Source organism: Pimephales promelas, chromosome 4 (assembly GCF_988280905.1).
Source record: "Pimephales promelas chromosome 4, fPimPro1.hap1.1, whole genome shotgun sequence".
Taxonomy (NCBI): domain Eukaryota; kingdom Metazoa; phylum Chordata; class Actinopteri; order Cypriniformes; family Leuciscidae; genus Pimephales; species Pimephales promelas.
This window is the reverse complement of record NC_142772.1, coordinates 11,794,310-11,819,259: the sequence shown is the minus strand read 5'-3', so window position 1 is coordinate 11,819,259 and position 24,950 is coordinate 11,794,310. Positions and strand designations below refer to the sequence as shown.

The following is a 24,950-nucleotide window of genomic DNA, read 5'->3' as shown; positions in this document are numbered from 1 at the left end:
CCAAGCCGTTTGAGTGCATATGCCTTTAAATAATAAACCCCGCCCCTCTGTCCTGCGGGCGTGAACCATAGGGCGTGAACACATGTGGAGTGTTGTCTTGACAACAGTTGAAGCTTTTGGAAGGAGAATGACAGCGGGAGTCTCTGAGGACACATCCGTGCAACCGTATACATGTATCAGTCTGAACCGGAGTCGCACTGGAACAAGATGACGGCCGCAAAGAAGTTCAGCAATTGTGGCTTGAGGACGTTTCTGAATGGTTGGTTAACGTAATGTTACTTTGATCTATCTTTGTATGCATGCACTGGCAGGGTAGAGTAGTGAGATACGAACGCTGTGTGTTTACTGATGTATACGTTCATTGACAGATTGACGTTACAACTAATGGTCATGAAAAACTTTTTCCTGCGATTTGCAAAGATTAATATAAAGACTAATAAAACTTTAGGTGCAGAGGGAACATAAACAGTTGGTACCAATTATTTTTTCAGGAGCAGCTTCTTAGCAAAACCAACTTTATACTGATCCTCGTTTATAAAGCAGTTTGGTGAGAAATGATTTGCGCAAACAAGAAAGTATTGACGTTGATCGTGGGGAATATTCCCTTCGTATATGTCTTCAGCGGTTCAAATGTAGGAACATCAGAATGATTTCTGTGTGTGTTATTGCACCCAAGAACAGAACACCACAATCGCTTAGACGCCATTCTGCTCCAGTGTATCAACAATGACGGACTATAGTCTAGTCCAGCTCGCTCAGGGCGGGTCTGTGTTGAAACACTGCTGTCAATCAAAAACCGTGGGAGGGGCGTGAGACCGTGCGACACGGTCGAACGGCTCGATTTGAGACAGGGGAAAACAAATAAGGAGATTAAAACAAAACCACTGGATGGATTTTTATCATTAAATGATGGTTGTGTACAGGCACTGACAACACACATTGCAGTACAATCAACTTGTAAAAGTGCATGTACCATTATATGACCCCTTTAACAAAAATCAGCATACTTATCTAAAGTCTTTGTCTGCCAGCCAGGAAGTTTGTATCTTACACATGCACTGTATCATAAGAAGTCAGGGCAGAGCACCCGGCTAAAGATAAGTCTAGCTAACTTTACAGGGATATTCCACCATTTGGGGAATTAAGCTCATTTTCCACCTCCCCTCGAGTAAAACAATTGTTCTTTTACCGTTTAGGAAACCATTCAGCCGATCTCCAGGTCTGGTAGTTACCACTTTTACCATAGCTTAACGTAATTCATAGTATGACGACAATACAAGGGGTGGAACTGTACACAGAATTCATGGTTCAGTTCAGACATCACAGTCTGGTATGATTTCGGGTACAATGGAGTGAAAAACAAAAAAGAAATATAGAAGGCATTTTTAAGCCTTGTATGTTTTAAATACGTTTTTTAATAAAGACATAGAACCAGTTTATTTATAGTGCACTGATAATAGTTTCATATAATTAGTTTATTAATTAAACTAATAAAAAGATAAAAAACACTTTGAGATATGTTTGGTAATTGTACCTGAATGAATTTAAAATTAATTTGCTATATTTCAGATAAATATATTTGTTTTCCTTAATTTTAATTAACCCTTACTTTATTCTCATCAGAATTATACATAATTGATTTCCATATAAAATAATACTACAAACACATTTGACTTTCTTGATGTGTAACTTAAAAATAAACAGATTAGTTCTCTGTTTTGAGGACAAGAAATGAAAACCAATGCGATATGATGAATGTCCAAAAGATGGAACTCTGTAATGGCCACCTAGTGTTAAGTAGTGTTCATGACATGTTGATTTGCCTTAAATGCACTCTATGCAAGATCTGTACCTTAATATAACAGCTTCAAAGTCGTTTCGGTGGTTAACAAAGTCATAGTAGGGCGAATCATCCTGGTAGGAAAGCTTGGGGGGGACGCCGCCGGAAAAACCAGCCATGCAAGTTTGAAAGTGGCGCCCCTGACACAGCTCTCGAGAATCACGAAATGCTTTACGACAACGACGTCACACACATCAACAACAACATACAGTATGACGCTACTTTCGCGCATACAAGAGAACTCGGTCAGAAATGTCCAAAAAAAGGGAAAGAGAATCAGACCGTGCTAGAAACCGGACAGGAGTCCACTCGGTCGGGCTGTCACTCGTTGGCGCGAGCTTAAAAGCAACACTGGATTGTAACTGCGATGCTGACCTGGCGATCTTGTTGATGGACTTCTAAGTAAATCTCTTATTTGTAAACATGTTTGCGTTCTATGTTGTATGTTGCTGCGCTGGCTTGTAGTTTGTCATTTTTTACGGTGCTGTTCATTCATCTGTTGATAATTAGACCAGTTCAATAATTCTCACATATGTCTATAGCTTTCGATTACCAGAGCTGTAAGCAAACTTCCTAACAAACAGTCATTTCTCTTAGTCTTCTCTTAGTTGTTTTTTTTCGTTATGTTTTATTGCCGAGATTGCCACAAGAGCTAGTTTGCTAGCTGAACTCAGGTGTTGGGATGTGTATTTATCACGTAACTTTAGTCCTGTGTCTGGTTCGGATTTCTTATGGCGTGCATAAGTTACTGTTATATAAACTTTATCTGACTAACAGTGCACTTCCCGACTAGAGCTGTCGCGATAGTCAATATATCGACTTATCGCACAATATATATGGAAATGAGCGCGATCATTTTTGTTGCCGCGATATATTGCAAATGATAATTTGTTTTATTATTAAATAATAATTAGATTCATTTTTACATTAAAATGAATGTCATCAACATTTTAGTTGATCGTGCTGCCTCTGTCATCTTCTCTGCACTCTGTGTCGGAGGCGGGGCTCAGGCAGCGTGCTGTGTCCACACACACACACACACACAGAGAGAGCGGACACCATCAGGTGAAGAGAAGGCGTGAACCAACGGCATTTTAAAGTATTCTATTTCGTGACATCTAAACAGCGAGCCAGTTAGGAAGAACGAGTCCAACATGGAAATGATTTCAAAGCCACAATCTTCAGCTCCGGTGTGGGAACATTTTGGCTTTAAGCCGAACGAGAGAGGAGAGATAAATAACGTGAAGGAGCCGGTATGTTGACTGTGTTTTAAAACAGTAGCAACAAAACGAGGCAACACAACAAACTTAAAATCGCACCTAAAACATAACCATCCCACAGAGTTTTTCAACCTGGGAACAACTGCAGCTGGAGTTAGAGAGGGGCCTTCTTCCAGACAGTTATCTGTCGCAGATGCCTTTTCCCGACAGTGCAAATATAAACGTGACAGCGCGAAATGGCGCACGCTCACGGATCGCGCAACTCGCTATATAGCCAAAGAGATGCAGCCATTATGCACGGTCGAAAAACCAGCATTTAAAAATATGCTTCAAACCTTTGACAAACAGTAGGAATTGCCAAAGAAAACGTACATGTCCCAAACTGCCATTCCATCCTTGTACAATAAAGTAAAAGATGATATTCTGAAAGAGATAAAAGACATCTCCTTTTACTCTGCCACTACAGATATGTGGTCAAGCTCAAATATGACACCTTATTTGAGCTTGACCATTCACTACATAACTGCTGACTGGACTCTGCAGTCAAAGTGTTTAGAGACCGGATGTGCTTGCTGAAGCCCTTCAGGTTGCTTTAGCAGACTGGGAATTGGATGAGCGCAAAATGGCCTGTATAACTACAGATAACGGTGCTAACATTGTGGCTGCAATACGTAATCTTGGCTGGCCATGGCTCAATTGTTTTGGACAACCTTCATTTGGCTGTTTCCCATGGACTGGACAGTGACAAGGATCGCACAGCACGTGCCATGGGACTTTGTAGGAATCTTGTCAACACCTTCAATTTGAGCTGGCTAAAGAAGAGAGACCTGAGGAAGGCACAGACTGAAATCAATGTCCCCCAACACAATCTAGTACTGGTGAGTGATCATACCAGTAACTTGTTATACAACACAAAATATTTAGGGTTTAAATAAACTTAATTTAAAGGGTTTTCATTATTTATTACTCACTTTTTGGGCCTGTTTGTATGTATTAAATAATTGGTTACATTATAATAACCATATTATTATTTATGAAAGTACTACTACACTATAAAAATATTGTTGGTTTTAATTAAATTAGTAACCTGGTTGCCTTAAAGTTAAGTTCATTGAAATTAAAAAAAAAAAAAAATCAGTAAACACAATTAAGCAGATTGATTTAACCATCAGAAACTCAAACTATTACGTTATCTGAACCACATAAATTATAAGTTGATTTGACAAAAGTGTAGCATTTGTTAAATAATGTTAGACAAAAATAAAATAAATAAATAAAATGTTATATTTTCCACAGGATGTCGCCACACGATGGGGTACCAAGCACAAAATGATCAAGAGGGTGCTAGAGCAACTCCCAGCCATAAGACGTGTCCTAGTTGAAGATCGAAAACATGGCCACCTCAACCCAACCTGGCAGGATGTTTGTGTTGGAATCTATTAATGCAGCAATGAAGCCAATGGCTGATTTCACGGATGTCCTCTCAGGAGAAAAATATGTCACTGTGTCATCTGTAAAGCCTGTGTTGGAACTTCTTAAAGGTGAACTTTTATCCCCAGACCCCAATGACACTGCACTGACAGCAAACATAAAGGCAAACATGTGCAGGGTGTTGAAGGAGAAATACAGCCCACCTGAAATCCAAAACCTTCTGACCAAGGCCACAATGTTGGATCCAAGGTATCATGCGGAGGTCTTGGATGATGTAAAAGAAAAGCTATTGCAAGAACTACTAGACATGAACGAGGAAGAAGGAAAAGGAGAATGTGCCAGTGGTGAGGCTGCAGGGGGAAATGAAGCTGCAGGGCGAAATGAAGGATCTGAATCTGGACCTCCAGCAAGCAAGAAGAAGAGGCTGTGTGACCTTCTCCAGCACAGAAGAAACCTATTTGCACATCACCAGACTCAGGCACCGGTTCCAAAAAGAGCGCAGGCTGATGTGGAGCTAACCAGGTTCCTCCAGGAAGAACCAGTTGATGCATCATCTGATCCCTTAACGTGGTGGCGTGATAACCACAAAAGATTTCCCCTAGTAGCCAAGTTAGCACAAAAATACATGTGCATTTGTGCAACAAGCACCAGCTCAGAAAGACTGTTTGGCACAGCTGGTAACATTGTTACCCCAGTAAGATCCTGCCTTAAGCCCCACAAGGGTAAAAATGTTGGTGTTCCTCTCGGAATCTGCCTAACAATTAAAAAACTAATCTGGCAGCAGAGATGTCCTGTTGATGCATCTGTGCCTTTGTGTGAGACACTTTAAAAGTTTAAATTGACGCATTACTTTGTTTTGATCTAGTTCTTGATACCTTGCACTTTTTTGTTAACGAATGTGTATTTATTTACTCGTTTTATTTATTGGGGATATATTTTTTCACATTTCACAATGTCTAAATATTGAATAGAATAAGAATAAATGTTCTTTGTTCTTTGAAACCGTGTACTTGCATTATTATTATTATTATTATTATGTACTTGCTATTATATTGACATTAAATAATCAGTGGCATAAAATGGTCTGAAAATTACAATAATATCGTGTATCGCAATTAATTTTGGTGCAATATCGCACACCAAAAAATAGTTATCGTGACAGCTCTATTCCCGACTGTAACTTTACTTCAAATTGTGCTGATTATGAATCAATTACATCTTGACGCTGTTGATGTTGATTCTTGCGATTATCATGAGGACAAGTCAATATCTCACATAATTATTAGGACATATATAAGCCTATATAAGGTTGTAAATAATTGAACACAATTCACCTTTGGCTAAGCCACGCCCTAGAATGTAGATTGACCAATCACAGCCCAGCCAAGAACCAGCTCCCACAGAGGTCCGACACTTTTTCACAGCGCTTCATTGACTTTCAACACAGGCATCTCATATTTTTGGTCTCGGCAGCCTATTACCGTCGAAGTTTTATCCAAAATATGGTTAAACGTTGTGCCTCGGGCATTTGCAACACAGATACGCGTTTCCCAGAGAGGTTGGAGGGGGGTGTCCGTTTTTTCCCTTCCCAAAACCGAAGTAAAATCCTGACAGTGACAAGTGTCGTTTTTGGATTAAACTGTATGGACGCCCTCAGTCAGCTAAACCTCTCAAAGATCAACAAGCACATCTTTTTTTTCTTCTAACCTTACTGTGAGTGTGAAGTTATACTAGTTAGACCGTTTTATAATGTTTCAGGTTATGATTTCGGTTCTCATACCGGTTGATACGCTAGCACACGCTGCTAATAAATACAATGTTACAGTACTCGTGTAGTCCGTTTGCTTTGTAATAACGATTATAGAAGTGAATAGAGACCTACCCAGCTTTGCATGAACAGTGTTTCTCCCTGATATCGTTAGTCCCAGCCTCCGTCTCGATTAGTAGGAAATGCGGTGGTTCATTTTTTGACTGTGACCGGCAACGTTAACGTTATGCTTTTGCCTCTATTTTGGATGCCTTGTTGTTTCTTGGGTTTCACCTGTATGTCTTGAATATAGCCTTCGAACGCATTTTGCAGCCCCTTTTGCCTACTTCTATTGGACACTTTATTTGCTGCTTTATAAAAGTTTGATAACATTTCAGCAGGAAGAGCTGTTACAGCATAAGCCATGCAGAGCGCAGATAAAGTTTGACGGATGTAGCAACAGTAACTAAGGGGGGCGGGGCTTAGCCAAAGGTGAATTTGCTATTATGATAAATTGTAATAATCATGTCTAATGAAATCATAAAGGCCAATGTTATGAAATAAAGTGACGTACATTTAACTTTGATGTCATGACATTTTGTAATGTTTACGTTAACATAAATGAAATTATACAGTAGTCCAAACACTATAGGCTATTTACTTCTGATTTTGCAGAAATCATGTAAAAACGTTATAAGCCAGCAGATGCGATAGGCAACTTTATTATTAAAAAGCAGTCTAACACTTGACAGCAGTTCAGTAGATATGCAGTAACAGGGGAATAACGGTTATTTACGACAGTGCAAGTACACCACAGTGGCTCTAGAGGTCACTGTTTTACCAAAAAAATCTGAGACTGCATGGTGTGGCTTTAAGATGACTTCTATGGCTTTCGTTATTGAATGCGTGATGTTATGTGAGCACGCATGCTGAGTGAGAGTGAGAATGCTTGCGCAAAGAGGAAGATGACCGATCTATCGCGGGCTGTTTTATTTTAATGAAACAACTTTGATTTGTAGCGTTTTACAGTGTTTTCTTTAACCTGTTAACATCCGCTCTTTTGACATGTATGTGTGCTTAACTGAAAGAAAGCAACTATAAAAGGACTCGTGGAACTACCAGTTCGTTTGCACTGTCTTTCCTATTCTTCATCTGGGCAGACTTCAAACTCTGACAGACGTTACAACACACAGACTGTTTCAAACAGGGGTTGGATAAATATGTTTTGCTTTTAAAACTGTGTTTTAATGCAAGTATAGGCCTACACAAAAATAAGTAAACACTTTGCAGACTGAATGTTGTCCTGTATGCACAAAATGACAGATTATGTTTTTATGTCTCCACTGTTCGATCGCACTCGCATGTCTCTTATACACACACAGTTCGATCGTGCCCTTGTCTCTGCGCACCTAATACAGAAAATACTGTGGAAACAAAGACACCTACATCTTGGATGCCCTTGAGGTAAGCTAAAACATATAAAAAATTCATTTCAAAGTGAACTATCCCTTTAATGAATAGTTCTTTCAAGGTTTCATCTTTAAACTCACGCTCGGATTGATATGGTACAATCCACTTCATTGTTCGTTAGTCTGATAATTAGTTTACAGTGTAGGAAGCCTCAGGACAAGCAGAGCTGATGTTACGGCAATGGGCGTTTCAATGCACGGTAAACCAATCACAACGGACTGAGCTGTCTGGCCAATCAGAGCAGAGTAGCTTGCGGAAAGGAGGGATTTAAAAAATGTATTTATCGGACGTTTGATAATCATTAAAAATGTGGGGACGTGCAAATGTATACGAGGAGGAAATTATACAGTTTTGACCTTTGATGCATGTAAACTATTGTAGGAGACTTCAAATCAACATTATAAACTTTAAAATAGCATAATGGGGCACTTTAAGATTATATAATATAATGTTATTCAGTTGTTGGTTTTCTCTAATGAAGTAGTATTTAGTGTAACTACAGAAGTATAAATATTCTACAATAATCAAGAAAAACAAATAATAAAATAATAATACAATACCGGTATCGGAATTGACCGATATTCATGAATATGGGTATCTGAATCGGATGGGTTTTGAAAAAAAAAAAATGGCATTGGTGCATACCTAAATTTAATTAGATTCAGGGCCCTGCAATCTATAGATCACTATTACAATACTATTTCCAATTTTACACAACTGGTCACAGTTTTATTAAATCACATGTAGCCAAAACAAAAAATTACTTAATTGAAGTCACAAAAAAACACAAGGGAAAAATTAAGTCTTAATTAAGCGACTTTTGTTTTATTTAGTGTTCATTTCATTGAGGATTGTGTTACAGGTTTTTGAGCGTTCAATTGGCTTTATGCACAGCTGCACTACTTCCTGAACTTAAGCCAGCTCCTTGTTTCCTGTCTGCCATTATCAGTGTTGTGCAAGTTACTTCCAAACTGTAATACATTAGGTATTACTTGTTACTGTTATTTAAAAGTAATTCATTACCTTACAATATTACTGTCTCAGAATTGTAATGCGTTACATTACTCATGTATTACTTTTTAATTACTTTTACCAAAATAACTAAGTAGTATTTAACTTTTGGGCTGTAATGATATGCAATGTGAAACCGAAATCACGATTTGCCACACGACTCAGATCCACGAACCTACAGAATCCCGACACACCTCTTCCAACTCCCAGCGTTATTCTCCTTACCCTCCAGATCCAATGCTGCCTTATCTTAAAATTAGGCTATTAGTATTATTTGAAGTTAACATTATAAAATACGTAGACCTACACCACAAAACTAGTTGAGGATAAATTATTTAAAATTGGGGAAGTCCAGCATTATGGACATGACATTTGCAGTCAAAACTTTTCTCAGAAAATACATGTATTGAAACGTATATAGGCTATTTCCTTAAAGGACTCCAGACATTAGACAAATATCAGTCTATGTTTTATTTTTAATATTAGGGAAAAGACACACATTCATGCGTGACAAAAAAAAAATAGGAGGTAGGGGTGGGCGATATGACCAAAATTGTGTTTCACGATATGACTAATTTTATTTCACGGTAACGATATATTTCACGATATAGTTATTTATATAGTTATCCTCAAAAAAAAAAAAAAAAAAAAGACAAAAAGGGCTTTGTATAATAAATAAACCCAAATACTTTGGAAATGAAAAGTATGTCACCACCTTGTTTTATTTTTATTTTATTTGGTAACTTATTTATTTGGTAAACTATTTTTATATAAAAATATAGTAAACAAAAAACACTCATAAACTTTTAGATGAACTTCCCACAACAGATTGATATTAAATACAACTCATAGGTGCATTTCAACTTTAAATCATTTTTCAATCTCATGCATTGCTTTAGCCTACTTCATCAATCAGTTTATAATATAATTATAATATATATAATATAATTATAATATTTTTTTACCACATGTGCTTATTATACTGTGTTTTTAACGGAGAAGGGTATTCCTGCACAAACGGAGACTGCACACACTGTTGTTTTAACTTTTTTTGTTTTGCTCTTTTTGTTATATCTGGCAACCCGTCAGTTCGGAAGTGACAAGAAGAAGATCAGCAATATGAAAACCAAACCGCAGCTACTGTTAGTGTTGACTAAGTAGTTTCAATTATACACACCTTATAACAGTGCGTCGAACACCGCACGCTCCCTCTCAGTGCATGTGCACGCGCGCGTCTTTTACATCAACAAAATGCGATCGATTAATTTGAGAGTGAAGTTGTAATCACGGATCGAATCAAAGGAAGATTTTATCAACTGGTTCAGTAGGCAATTGTTTGGAGTTAAAAAATATATAACTCGCGCTGCATATTTAGTAATTTTGCCTCAGAAACAGGATTATACATTCGTTTTAACAAGCAGGATGTTCATTCATGCTGAATGCGATTTTCATGTTTAAAAAGTAACTATACATAAGAGAAGGAAAGATGCGGATAACTATACATTATTTAAGGTTATTTCTCGTAATGATATTGATATTGCCTATGAAATGTTGTTATCAAGTAACTTCATGCTTTCCCCGTTGCTAACGTGCACTCCTCTAAACTGTAGCCTGGGTGCTGCTGCTCTGCTCAAGTTGACGACTGCTTTTCCCACCGAACATATCACGTTAACAACAATCCTTTAGAAAATGTAATTCCTTTGTGGATCCTCTTGATCTGCTTTCTCCATGTTTCTTTGACAAATCTCAGCATTAGTCTCACGCGCGCTGCACGGGAGTTAACCACGCCCCCTTATTTGCATTTCGCGGTATACACGGAATAAAAAAATCTGTTACGCCTGACGTTTTCTATCGCGGTAACGATATATATCGTCATATCGCCCAGCCCTAATAGGAGGCAAAATATATTTTTTGTAATTCTGTTAATTACACTGCGCAAATCGGATGAGGAAGGGTTGGCTCTCCAGTCTCCATAGAACTTAAAATATTCATTTTAGTTTTCGTGTTCGCATTTATGAGGAAAAAACAATGTTACAGACGCGACTGCTCTGAACTGGCACTAAAAGACTGCTTTAAAACTTTCACATAGTCTGTTGCCTTTAAGAGGTAAAAGCAGACAATACACTGTAATACAACTGTAATACAAGCCTCACTGAACATGTAACGAGTAAAATATTACTGAAATTACTGAGATTAGTAATGCCGTACACTACTGCGTTACAGCAAAAAGTAATATGTTACTGTAATGTATTACTTTTGTAATGCGTTACTCCCAACACTGGCCATTATTTGCCAAACTTGATTAATTCAGGTGTGTCTGATTATTGTTGCCGTGACTACTGAGGTCAGGCACACCTCAATTAATCAATTTGTCCAATAATGACAGACAGGAAACAAGGAGCTGGCTTAAGTTCAGGAAGTAGTGCAGCTGTGCATAAAGCCAATTAAGTAAGTTTTGTTTTGTTACTTGAGATCTATCATCTGATGACGTCATTATAGGCTTGTGCAATGTGATGAGCTATGACAGTCAAGAAAGTTTTTGTATTCTGTGCTTGAAAATGTGCAAATCTAGTATTCCCTTTTAATTTTTTTCCCTAGTATCTCAATTGAACGATTCTTTCCCACCCCCCCTGTATATTCAACAAAATTAATAGAATGCCGGAGTGCCTGCTTTGACGAATGTATAGAATATTTTGACAGACGTAGTGTGCACTGTGCAAAGCATTAGGTAGGTAAAATAAACTGTTTTTTTTACACATTGCATTGATGCATCATATTGTCTCATTTTATCGATGTATTGACCCACACTGATGTACTGCTGCACCCCTAATGAGGTGGTGACTTCACTAACAAACTGAACGTTCATTACAACTTTCACTAGTGGCTAAATTGTGACAGTCATATCAGGAAACAGTAAACAGCAGTAGGCTCTAGGAATTGCAATGCTAGCAGTACACTCACCAGAGTAACTCATGCAGTGGTCGACCAGCCCATCTACCCTTACCGATGTCAAAGGCATAAGCAAAGATTTTTGCCCCATTCCCATCTGCATCAACTTCCATGCGTGCCTGAAAATAAAAACATTCAGGCATTCAATTTCATAATAATATAATAAATAATAGTATTCAAAGAATATGAAAATAACATGTTTTCAAAAACTTGAATAGGTCTTAACACAAGAAAAAAATTAATAGGCATGTGTGTAAAAAGTGTGCTGGTAATCAAAATTCAAACCCCAAACAAATAATAATAATAATAATAAAAAAAGCCTCAAGTGACAATCATTGGAGACGAGCATTAGTAGCCCATGAGTATGATTAACGATCCAAATGAAACGCATGTTATGAGGATTTTACAGCAAAGTCCATCTTGAAAAAAACAGTTTAAAAACTTTTGTCAGCAGTTTAACACACATTTGCTTTATTCATACCACAACAGTAAATAAGAGCTAATGTAATATATTATCTTGAAAAAGAAAATTGTGCCTTAATTTTAATGCAACTTGAAAATGGTAGTCTATAAAATTAAAAAAAACATTTAACAATCTATAAGCATTTCATAGATGTACACTACATAAAACTATACTGTCAGTACACCATAGATCGATGCATTTATTTCCATTCAAACGAATGGAAACCGGTAGAAAAAGGTTATGCTTAAATGATTCCTTGTAACATTATTATCACAGCCTTCATCTTTTAGCTGAAATGGCTGATAGTTTAGGATTTGCTATTAGCTTCATTAAATCAAACAATGTTTCTCAGAATGACTTGTTCTCCATATGTAAAAGTTTGAAGAAGTTTGGACTTTATGCACACATAGGCATAATAGTCATAACGGGAAACACCCATGACCCATCAAACGTCAGATCATATTTGCTCAAATGTTTAATAAATCAAATTCTTTCGATAACTTTTTGCAAGCATGGTCTAGAGCTGACATGTGCAAAGTTTGGTGAAGTCTGATGAAGACTTGTGTCTGTACACCATTCAGATTTGATTAATTATCAATGATATTATTAGCTGCTAAAATTTGATTGGCAGCTGGTGGCCATGTTTTGTTTTTGTTTCAATAAATCTAAAATGACAGCTTCATTATTTAAACTAGCTTTTTGCCAGCACAGTCCAAGTATCTCTGATACTCATAGATTTTTTAAGGATGAAAAATAAAGAAAATGAGTGCAAACACAATAGGGTTCAAGAAACTTCAGCTTGCACCCCTAAAGAAAAAACAAACAAACAAAAAAAAACAGGTTCTCACCTCAAAGGCATAGTTTTCCACTAATGGTATGTCTTGCTCATCAATCAAAGTGTACTTTGTCTGAAAAGAACAAAATGTGGTTACAATGCAAATAAAGTCAATTAAAAACAATTGAAAAAATATTGTGTCTCCTCACTGAAGTCCCAAGTTTCTATAAGCATGGTTCTTACACTTTTTGTATGCATTGTCTACAACCTCTTTATTGGACATGGGTTTTGAAAAGTTCATTTTGATCCAGAATTCAGATTTTTTCAATGCGACAATGTGATTAAAGTTGAGTCAATGCCAACTAGTCACTGATGACATTAATGAACAAATAAGCCTGAACCTCGAGCTAAGACTCAAACGCAGGTTGCCTTATGCACAGCTATGGCATTTGACACAGTGCTGCCCACAAGGCTATTACTCCTACATAACAGCTTATTTCAGTTCTTTTGTCTTTGGGTCGTTATATTTCTCACAGATTTCTGCTCGTTTGGATACAAATAAAATAGCACAGTAAAGATTACAAGTATTAATGCATTAGTGGGAGAGACTGCATGTGAATAAATTCTATTTGGCAGCGTTTCTCTACTAATATTATAGTGGGTTTTAGTTACTAAGAAATATATGCTAGATTTTTTCAGTATCCAAGCTATTTTATATGTTTCTGTATGTTTCTGTGTGCGCAATCTGCGTGATATGCGGGCTACGGTCTGTATGCATGTGTGTTACAAATCAAATTTGTTGAATATTAACTTAAAATTACGGTATATGCTTGTATGTCAGTCACTACTGGAGGTGTCACAACACTGTGACGTGTTCCATGACTCGGTGTCAGATAGGTGTCAGTCAGGTGTCCTGTCAGTGTGTCTCGATAATGTCAGTGACGCATGCTACTAGGGTTGCCAACTGTCCCGAATTAGCCGTGACATCCCGATTATTGCAATATTAACCAACTTCAGAACCATACATCAAAGCAGTGTGAGGATGACAGGGCCAGCCAAACAGTCTGATGCCGGAAGTGGGCGGAGTTAATGTTTAACGCGGAACACACAGAACAAGGAAAAGAAGAATATAAAGTAACCAGTTCTATCTTTGATGGATGCAACATACTTAAAAAATATCCGTTTTGTATAAGCATATAATGTTAAGTTAATATTCAACAAATTCGATCTGTCATTAGGATTAGGGCGTTTCCATTACAGATTTGCGCAATACTTTAACCTTGTTTAACCTTTAATTACAAAACAAATTAAAGCTGCAAGCAGCGATGGGCGGGCCCTCACAACTGTAGCGCGTTGGGGTGTGAGGCGGCCGCATTGCATATTCTGCGGCTCAGCCGGTGCGGCTGTGAATTTGGTTCACTGCTTCGTTAAAGGTCACTTCCTGTTGCCAGCAGGTGGCGCTATGACTTAGGGTGAATGTAGGCGTGTAGATTTGTTCAGGGCGGGACTCTTGTCAAATGTGTAAAATTTTGTGCAGATCTGGGCATTTACAGCCAAGTTACTACAACTTCCTCTTTCATGGCGAATCATCGACGCCACGGACACGCCCATCGACGAAAACGCGCAGATAGCACAACTTTACATCGTCAATGCCTTTAGAAGGCACAGCAGAAATTTGAAGTCGATCTGACTAAATCCCTAGGAGGAGTTTGTTAAAGTACGTAATGAGTAAATCATCCAAAAATGGCTGTAAAATTAGAAATGGCCGACTTCCTGTTGAGTTTAGGGCATTGCTCCAAGATACTTTTCTGTGCGTCTGGACATGGTAGATGTACCACAGAAATGTCAGTCAAACATGTGGTGGGGGCTGCTTCGTTAAAGTTCACTTCCTGTTGCCAGCAGGTGGCGCAATGACTGTGGGTGAATATCGGCATGCAGATTTGTTCAGGGCGGGACTCTTGTCAAATGTGCAAAATTTCGTGCAGATCTGGGCACTGAGTTCGTTAAAGTACGGAGTGTGTAAATCGTCCCAAAATGACCGCCAAATTCAAAATGGCGGACTTCCTGTTGAGTTTAGAGTATGGGTTTTTGAGGCTTTTTTGTGCATCTTGATATGATACACGTCCCCGCCAAATTTCGTGCATGTAGGTTGAACATGGACGTGGGGCTAATTTTTTCCAATTTTTCTAGGTGGCGCTAGCGAGCCATTTTGCCCCGCCCATCCCCAAAACCCTCAAAAAACGAAATTTTTCACCAGTCCTGAAATTTGGTGAGTTTTTGAGCATGTTGCGGCCCCGAAAATTGCGCTTACTTTGCAGAAAAAAGAAAAAAGAAAATGAAAAAAAAATAACCTTAACAGTTTCAAGAGGGTCCTCGCACTGTTAGTGCTCGGGCCCTAAAAATGAACGGTTGGACCAGAATGTTACAGTGGAGATTCCTGCTCCGCCTCCTCTCCGCCACCAGAGGGAGCCTTCACCGGAATATTGATCATTGGCTTTAAACTCAAATTCCCATCATGCCTCATACCTGGGACTGATTGCGCCTCACACCTGCACGGCATTACACACACCCATAAAAGACACCTTCACACACCACACCAGTGCGAAGTCTTAATTTGCCCCGGTGATCATTTCTGAGCGTTTATTCCCTGATTCTGGTTTTGGACTTTGGACTGTTTGACTATTCCATGATGGATAATATCTGCATGGCCTGAACTCGGACTGTCTCCTGATTACGATTATTGCTGCCTGCCCTGATCTCTGCCTGTTTCCTGGTTTATCCTGTTGCCATGTCTGCATTGCTCTGTCTGCCTCGTCTCGACCCTGCCTGTACGACTCTGTTTAATAAAAGCTGCAAATGGATTCCTCTGTTCCCTGTGGTTCATTACACAGAAACTGTCTGGTTACTGATATTCTTCTAAATATCAGAAAATCGGCTGAATGGATTCGAAAACGGTAAAACTCAACTGTTTAACTCTGGGGGAGTTGTAAAATGAGCCGATTTCCAAAAAAAAAAAAATGGAGTACCACTTTAAACATTCAAGCAATTTTAAACTATCCCATGCTCGCACGCTCTCAGATGATTTTCATTTTGCGCACAGTACAGCCTAAATCCGCCTCACAAACAGCTCGCCAGTAACAAAAGTTATTTTTCGTGGATTATATCACTTTAACAGTAAAAAACATGCAAAATTGTCAAAACTCTGGTCTTGGTGAGTAACCTCGTAAAGACAGTCGGTTTTGTCTTAAGCATAAAACGCGTGTGACAGAGTATCCTAGAATGAAACAGTAATGGATCTGTGCACTAGTTCTTAAAGTGAATGCAGCCATATGTGCCTGTCATTAATATTGTTGTCAAAACAACATAATATAGCATATTAATTGAAAGGAATCCAAATTAATAGCCTATGTATTTAATTCAGTCAGGACTAAAAGACTATCGAGTTTTATTTTACATTGGATTAATTTATTCAGTTTCTGTAGTATTTCTGACCTATCCACATGTTTCCAGGGGGCGCTCCTGTAAAAAATAAAGTGGGTGCAACTTCTGGTAAGGCGGCAGAAGTTAGCATTCCAATGGTATTTTGTGTGTTATTTAACAAAGAGGCTAGCTCATTATAGCATCATTATTTTACTATTTAAAGTCGCAAATCTTTATGAGAGAAGTCGTTACGGAGCTCAGGGACAACATGTGCTGTTCACGGTTGTACGTATAACTGGACTAAGCTAATTCAGTGGCTTACGTGATTGTTTTGAACATAAGCCTAAAACGAAATCAGAGTGTTCCTGCCAACGACTGTAGTTTCCATCACCTCCCAAAAGACGACGAATCTTACTGTGTACATTAGTTTAGTTTCTCTATTCTATTATCTATAAACTCTATTCTATTATCCAACAATCTTAGACTAAAGATTTTAAGTGAAGGCTAATGTGCAGCAACATATGCAGAACACGAATGACACACAGTAAACATTTCAGTTTAGTACATTTTAGGGCTGCAACTAACGATTATTTTGATAATCGATTAATCGGACGATTATTTTTCGATTAATCGGATAAAAATTATTACATTTTTTTTGTTTATTGTAACTAAATAAAACCCTAAATCAGGGTTGTGGCGAGCAGGGTGAGGCCTCATTGATCTGATAATCACTATTTTGTGTCTTAAAATCTACTTAATACAGACAACTTCTTTATAAAGAAAAACAACAAATAAAATATATATATATATATATATATATGACAAAAATGCTATTGTAAACTAGATTAGTGGATAACTCAGCAAAACTTAGACTAGAAAAATCACAAGTGCACAACAATTGTATAAAATCTGAACATTTAGTGAAAAAAAACATTCCTTAGTGGGGAACAAATAAGAGACAAGAAGTGTAGCACTAAATTTGGTAAAACGTTACACATTGCTCTTTGTATTGTTGTAAAATAACAACGTAAAAATAAGATGCACAGCTGTTTTAAATGTAAAGCACGGCTGTTTAGTGAGGCAGCAACATATAATAGATAGGACAAAACAAGAAAGGCTATTAATAAGCTTTCATTGTGCAAAAGTATTATGACATGATTGTGAAAGACTCCAAAACAGTGCTGAACACAGCACTTATGCACACCGCGCTGAATGATGCGCTTGAAGCAACACCGAGTCACAGGGCGGCGCGCAGCTCTTCGAGTCCGCCGCATTGAAAAGTTAAAAGCACCAAGGAAAGAGAAAGACATAGCGATGCATAGTGTATTATACAGTATCTATGCAATAGTATATTCAGCCTTTTCTTTTAACAGTTTTAAATTTCAGTTAGGCTACTCTGTGTGCGTGAAGAACAATTATAGTGCGCTGACTCTACTTTAGTGTTGTGATCTAACAGACACTCAGACTCAGTAGAAAGTGACTAAGTTACAGCAATAAAAGACTAGCAAGATAGTCATTTTGTGAAACCATAGACCTATCTATCTACATATCAATTATAATAATATTACCATTTAATCATCTTGGAAAGAGTTTCATCGTGTTGACTGTCGTAACCGAACGCGACGCGCTGTTTGAACACCGGCATATGGATAATGATAACAGCCTCAATGGAGGGAAAAGCTTACGTCAACTTGAATTTAATGACTTAAATATCCACAAGTTTCCTACGCCCCATGAGGCCTTGCGTCAAAAGTGGGCGCGACTTCCGGTTGGAAGTAAACAAAGCGCGACTTGACATGCATGACACTCGTTCATTCAACAGTTGACAGTCATTCAAGTTATAGCGATCCAAACTAGCTAACGATGTGGGAACACAACCTCAATGAAATTCAAAAGGGTGAAAGAACAGTACCTTTACCCTCCGCAGTAGTTGATTGGGAGTATTATAATAACATTATTAATATTCAATACTCATCAAGGCATGGTGACAGACAGTTGTGCGAGCTGACAAACAATTAAAATAAAAATACACACTTAGTCATTGTGCTTTGGAGTTTATTCAAAATTATAAATGAATGTGCTGCTTGAATACATTAACTGGCACATTTGGTATTCTGTCAACACAGGCTTTGATCCTGAGTTTAGGTGTAACATCAGTAGCGAACAGCCAATCACATGCTGATAGAGTTTATAGAATATTAAGAATTTAAACAAATGTACACAGGAAGATTCGTCGTCTTTTGGGAGGTGATGGAAACTACAGTCATTGGCAGGATCAGAGACGGGCTCTGGCAGGATCACTCTGATTTCGTTTTCAGCTTATGTTCAAAACAATCACGTTTAAGCCACTGAATTAGTTTAGTCTGGTTATACACACAACCGCGAACAGCACATATTGTCCCTGAGCTCCGTAACGACATCTCTCGATGTCGATTTCAGTCTTTAAATAGTAAAATAATTCTCAGAAAAACAGCTAGCCTCTTAGCTAACTAACACACAAAATACCATTTGAATGCTACTTCCGCCGCCTCACCGGAAGTTTCACCCACTTTATTTTTTACAGGAGCGCCCCTCGGAAACTTGTGGATACATTTCTATCTCACATTATACCAACGCATTCTCATCCTTTAACGTCATATAGAACGCTATATGCAAAAACGGCGCTATACTACGCACATGGCACCCGTTATCGTTAATATAACACGCGCTGTGAGGGCTAAGTTTAGGTGTGGGGTAGGGTGTGGGTGTCATATTCACGCTAAAGGATTTATGACGTCTTGGGTTCGCGTGATATATTAACGATAAAGGGTGCCATGTGCGTAGTATAGCGCCGTTTTTGCATATAGCGTTCTATATGACGTTAAAGGATGAGAACGGGCTGATTATACTATAGTATGGCTTCATATAGTATAAAGTATACACGATTGGTTTCAAAACGGCAAATTGTGCTGAAAGGTGAGTGATTTTCTTGTATGCAGCATATTGATATCGGTTCGCTGATGCCCGCAAATTAGTTCAAACAACTCACGGAATCAAGAGCGCGCATGAGGGATAGAAGATAATGTGCTCCAAACAGTCTGTGTTGCGCGCGTGAGGCAGGGTAGAGTGGTGAGGGAGAGAGACCTTGCATGTGTGCCTCATGAAGCGCATGTAAGAAGCGCATGTAACATGTAAACAATCCCCGTGACGTAATCAGACCAACTAATCGATAATGGCGTTCGTTGACAACGATTTTCATAATCGATTATATCGATTAGTTGTTGCAGCCCTAGTACATTTATTAATTAATTAACAATCACAATGCAATAATAATACATTTTCGTGCCCTTAATTATCCTTATTTTACTGACCCTCCACAAAAGTGCTGCTGCATGACTACAAGGCCCTGCAATACATGAACAATCCGCTGTCTGTACTTCACCTGTCACTGATGCAGGACATGAAATGGTGTATGTATGACACGCCACTTCCTATTTCCATTTTTGGTGTGCTATCAGCATGCATAATCGCTTTTCAGCGATTATCGCTATAAGCGCATTTATGAACGCCGTTGACTTAACGTTACATTATATAAATCTATGACCTACCCCAACCCCGTCCCTAAACCTACCCGTCACTGGGGTTAATAGCATTTATGAGTCTTCCCCTACCATCCTAGGAAAAAATAATAATAATCGCTCCCCAGATGTAGATCTACATTTAGCTTCGTTTCATTCGGACATTTAACGGCGTGTACATACACTGTACATGCGGACAGCTCAAAATGCCTTTAGATAACCCGCCACTTGACTTGAAAGTGTAAATTATGTTCACGCAGAAGTCATATGCTACTGATATGCCTCCGAGCTTTTCAAATTGCACATCGCCTTACTGTCACAGGCTACTGAATCTACAAAATAGCAAAAAATACTATACTGTACACGTTATACGAGGCCACTTCTTCATGTCATCCTCTCAACCAACTACTGCGGAGGATAAAGGTAACTGTTATTTCACCCTTTTTAATTTCGTTAAAGGGCACCTATTATGGAAAATTCACTTTTACATGGTGTTTGAACATAAATGTGTGTTGGCAGTGTGTGAGCAAAACCACCCTAGAATGATAAAAATCCACCCAGTGGTTTTTTTTTCAATCTCAATAAATCATATGCACTGTCCCAGAACGAGCTGTTCTGAGATCCAGCTCTTTGTGACGTAGAAAGTGAGCAAGGGGTTTGATTGACAGTGTGGTTGTGGCCTAGACCCCGCCCTCGGTGATCTGTACACACCATCCTCCATTGTTTCAACGACAGCCGGTAATGTCTCTTGGAATCATAAGTGTTCTGTCGTGGACTCGTGGGTTAATCCTGTTGTTGTAGCTTAAAAATTAATCCTCAAGTGTGGATTGTCGTCTACTGTTTGCGATCCACCATCACCTCTAGTAAGTGTATTTTATGATTTTTGAGCAAATAGTCATTTCAGTCTGTCGGCCAATTCAACAACAAATTATGCGTCTAAAGTTGTTGTCATCGTAGGATATCTGTGTATATAATTTAAACATTGTTTGTATAGTGTGCAACTACACGTTTATACATATATATTTAAAGATATTGTATTAAAAACTGCATATATGTTGTTCTTTAAGTTAGCCATCTTCTCACATTTGCCACAGAAGCACCTGTATGACAAGTAAACATACGTACAAGCGAAATTACATTTATGGCGTCACAGGTCCCTCGCATAAATGTAATTTCGCTTGTACGTAGCAAACTTTATCACACAGAATGTGTATGTAGTTTCAAAAAAATGCGCCAGCATTAGTGTTTGTGTGTGTCTGTGTGTGTGTGTTGCACATCCATACTTGCAAAAAGACGCGATAACAACTCTATAATTACATAAATGTATCAAATAACCATACCGAGATGTACTGGTCCATTCTCATGTCTTTATTCTGCCGGAGTCTCTTAGTACTATTTATATATTCCGATTCAAACGTACGCTGAATGACATTCAAAACGCGCGTCTCTCACTCTCCCCTTCTGCTTACCGACTGCCATAGGTTTCATGTTACGCCCTCATCCAAAGGCAGGGCGGGGATATGCAGCTCATTTGCATTAAGGTGGCATACACCCATAACAGCTCATTTTTAATCAGGTCCCAAAAAGACATTTTCAAATGGTTATAATTAATTAACTATGGGGTATTTTGAGCTGAAACTTCACAAATACATTCTGGGGACACCCGAGACCAATATTACATCTTGTAAAAAGGGGCATAATAGGTGCCCTTTAAGGTTGTGTTCCCACATCGTTAGCCAGTTTGGATCGCTATAACTTGAATGACTGTCAACTGTTGAATGAATGAGTGACAAGCATGTCAAGTCGCGCTTTGTATACTTAGAACCGGAAGACGCGCCCACTTTTGACGCAAGGCCTAATGGGGCGAAGGAAACTTGTGGATACCAAAAACTTTTCTTTTTACGCCTCTTTATTTGTGTCTTTATTCTATTTTATTTATTTGTTATATATTTTTTTATTTAATTTAATGATTGAAATAAAGCTGCCATGTGTTGCATAAACTCTTAAAGAGCCCCTTTAAGAGATTTTTGAAAATGACTGTTCATATGGTGTGGAATATAGATCTAAGGGAAAACATCCTGCAAATATTTATATCTGAAAGTGCACCGTATATAAAGTTATTGTCTTTCAAAAGTGAGAGTCGACTCTGAGTCTATGAAATGAATTGTTTTTGAAACGAGTCATTAGCTGTTACATCGTGACGTAGAGACATTTTGGCCGCGCCCAGTTACTGCACGCACAGACGGAAGTGTAAACTTGAAGTCTACACATTCAAATACTTCATCATAACATCATGTCGAGAAGATGCTGTGTTCTACAATGCAAAGATAGTTCAGCCACTTTGTTTTCATTTACCAGGGACGAGCATGTGAAGAATCGGTGGTTAGAGTTCATATTTGCAATGATACCACAACAGTATAGCCTGATTGAGTCTCATCATTTTAATTACGAATCGTTCAAAAACATAAATGAATTCACCTTTGGCTAAGCCAGACCCTAGAATGTAGATTGATTAATCACAGCGCAGCCAAGAACGAGCTCCCACAGAGGTCGGACACTTTTTCACAGCGCTTCATTGACTTTCAACACAGGTGTCTCATATTTTTGGTCTCGGCAGGCTATTACGGTCATAGTTTTATCCAAAATATGGTTAAACGTTGTGCCTCGGGCATTTGTAACACAGATACGAGTTTCCCAGAGAAGTTGGAGGAGGGTGTCCGTTTTTTCCCTTCCCAAAACCGAAGTAAAATCCTGACAAGTGTCGTCTTTGGAAACTGTGTGGATGTCCTCAGTCAGCTAAACCCCGCAAAGATCAACAAGCACATCTTTTTTTACTTCTAACCTTACTGTGAGTGTGAAGTTATATAGTTAGACCGTTTTATAATGTTTTAGGTTATGATTTCGGTTCTCATACCGGTTGTTGACACGCTAGCACACGCTGCTAATAAATACAACGTTATACTCGTCCGTTTGCTTTGTAATAACGATTATAGAAGTGAATAGAGACCTACCCAGCTTTGCATGAACAGTATTGCTCCCTGATATTGTTAGTCCCAGCCTCCGTATCGATTAGTAGGAAATGCGGTGGTTCATTTTTTGACTGTGACGGTAACGTTATGCTTTTGCCTCTATTTTGGATGCCTTGTTGTTTCTTGCGTTTCACCTGTATGTCTTGAATATAGCCTTCGAACGCATATTGCAGCCCCTTTTGCCTACTTCTATTGGACACTTTATTTGCTGCTTTTAGTGCTTCATAAAAGTTTGATAACATTTCAGCAGGAAGAGCTGTTACAGCATAAAGCCATGCAGAGCGCATGCAGATGAAGTTTGACGGATGTAGCAACAGTAACTAAGGCTTAGCCAAAGGTGAATTCAATGTGGATTCGCAAGCGGTTGTTCCTGAAGGAGGGCTCAGTAACTTACTTACCCAGTGTATATGGATCAGCTTCCTCCTATGAATCACAACCTGTAAGTATTATTAATAATTGTTGCTTTTATGGGTTTTGAACGGTTTTGTAGCGTTGGGGCAGTACGTGTATGCGCGCACGCGTGTGCGTGTGTGTAAGTTATGCTCAGCGCAGCTTCTAGGTCTACAATGTCAATTTTTTTTTTTTAATATGTGAAATGTTTGTCGCTGTTATTGGAGTTGTCATAAAGAATAGAGCGTCTTGTAGTACTGCAGTGCTTTAACAATATGTTTATGCGTTATGCTAACAAACAATAACTGACTGGGTCTGTCATCTGACCAATCACCGCCGATCAGCGTCACGCAAAGGAGTGGTTTGGAAAAATGAGTCGTACGAATCATTTGGGAGTCGGTGAGCAAATCAGTTAAAAATAAATGCATATTATAAGACAAATAAAGTGTTTATCCTTGCATGCATGTTAAACTGTTTTTGGGAACTCTAAAAAACAAAAATAGGAACATTTCAAATGCTATGATAGGGGCTCTTTAACAAAAAAATAAATAAATACCCCATTCTAAAACATTTAGGTGAGATCAATGTAATAAAAAAATGTCTAAAAAAAGATAACTGATATTTATCTATCTTAAACTAAAAAAACAAAACAAATCCTGTTTGATCAAGGTGTGTGACTGTTCTGACTTGTCCAATTTTCAGCATCAATTTAGCATCTTGCATCAAAATCCTGTCTATTCATTGTATGCATTTTATGTATAGTGTACCTAAAATAAAAAGAGTTTTATATACAGGTTTGTGGCTCTTAATTTCTTTGGACTTAAGTTTACAAGAGGTTAATTAATACACTGAATAATTCTCTGAATACACCTTTAGAGAAATGCACCTTTCATATGGATTACATAATCAGAATATAATAGCTTTCAATTCGAATTTGTTCATTTTAAAGCGGACATTTCAAGTTTTTGCCTACAGAGGCTATATTGTGTTTCAGTTCTCACGCTTCAGTTCACAGAGACCCATGAAAGCGCGCCTGATTGTTTCAGTTAATTTTACAAAAGCACAACGTTTTCTTGTTATGGTGAGTTTACACAAATATAAGCAGAAGTTTTAACTCAGACATAAGCAATCGAGCTCAGAGTGGCAGTGCTGAAGCTTTGAGGCTACAGTGACACCTTGTGGTGTGTGACCAAACAAAACGCAGGTGCTGTGCAGATAATATCACATTTTAAGTCATGTGTATCACCCTAACTGTAGCCTATGTAGGGTAGGCTATATAGGGTTAATACACATAGCACACATGAACAGAAAGTGCACTTCAACGGGTCTGATAGACAGTAGACACTTGGACATGAAAGCGCATGAAAGTATCCACTATCAATAACAATGTAAACGCGGTGGATAGGGCTGATAGCTTGCGTTTGGCTTGCGTTTACTGTCGATGACTCGTACACCAGCACAGAATGCGGAGAGAAACCAGCACACATTTCACTGACTCCCACGCAAGCATATTGATCAATGAGTTTGAAACGCGACTCAATACGCGGTTTACATTCGCGTTTCATAATTTCGTATGCATAACAGGTGACAATTCAAATGCATAAAACGTAACCCATGTTTCATAGATGCTGCTCTTAGATACTGATAA

At 38.4% G+C, this 24,950-nt stretch overlaps 1 protein-coding gene across 1 annotated transcript in view; it reads right to left on the bottom strand.

The window, feature by feature from the left end:
- Positions 1-24,950, bottom strand: part of zmynd19 (zinc finger, MYND-type containing 19) — a 74,903-nt gene that overhangs the window by 25,214 nt on the left and 24,739 nt on the right. Inside the window, exons 2-3 of the mRNA XM_089129966.1 lie at positions 12,980-13,039; positions 11,681-11,787 (exon numbers count right to left, since the gene is read on the bottom strand). Of these exons, the coding sequence (XP_088986092.1) occupies positions 11,681-11,787; positions 12,980-13,039 (167 nt within the window). The remainder of the gene's footprint in view (positions 1-11,680; positions 11,788-12,979; positions 13,040-24,950) is intronic.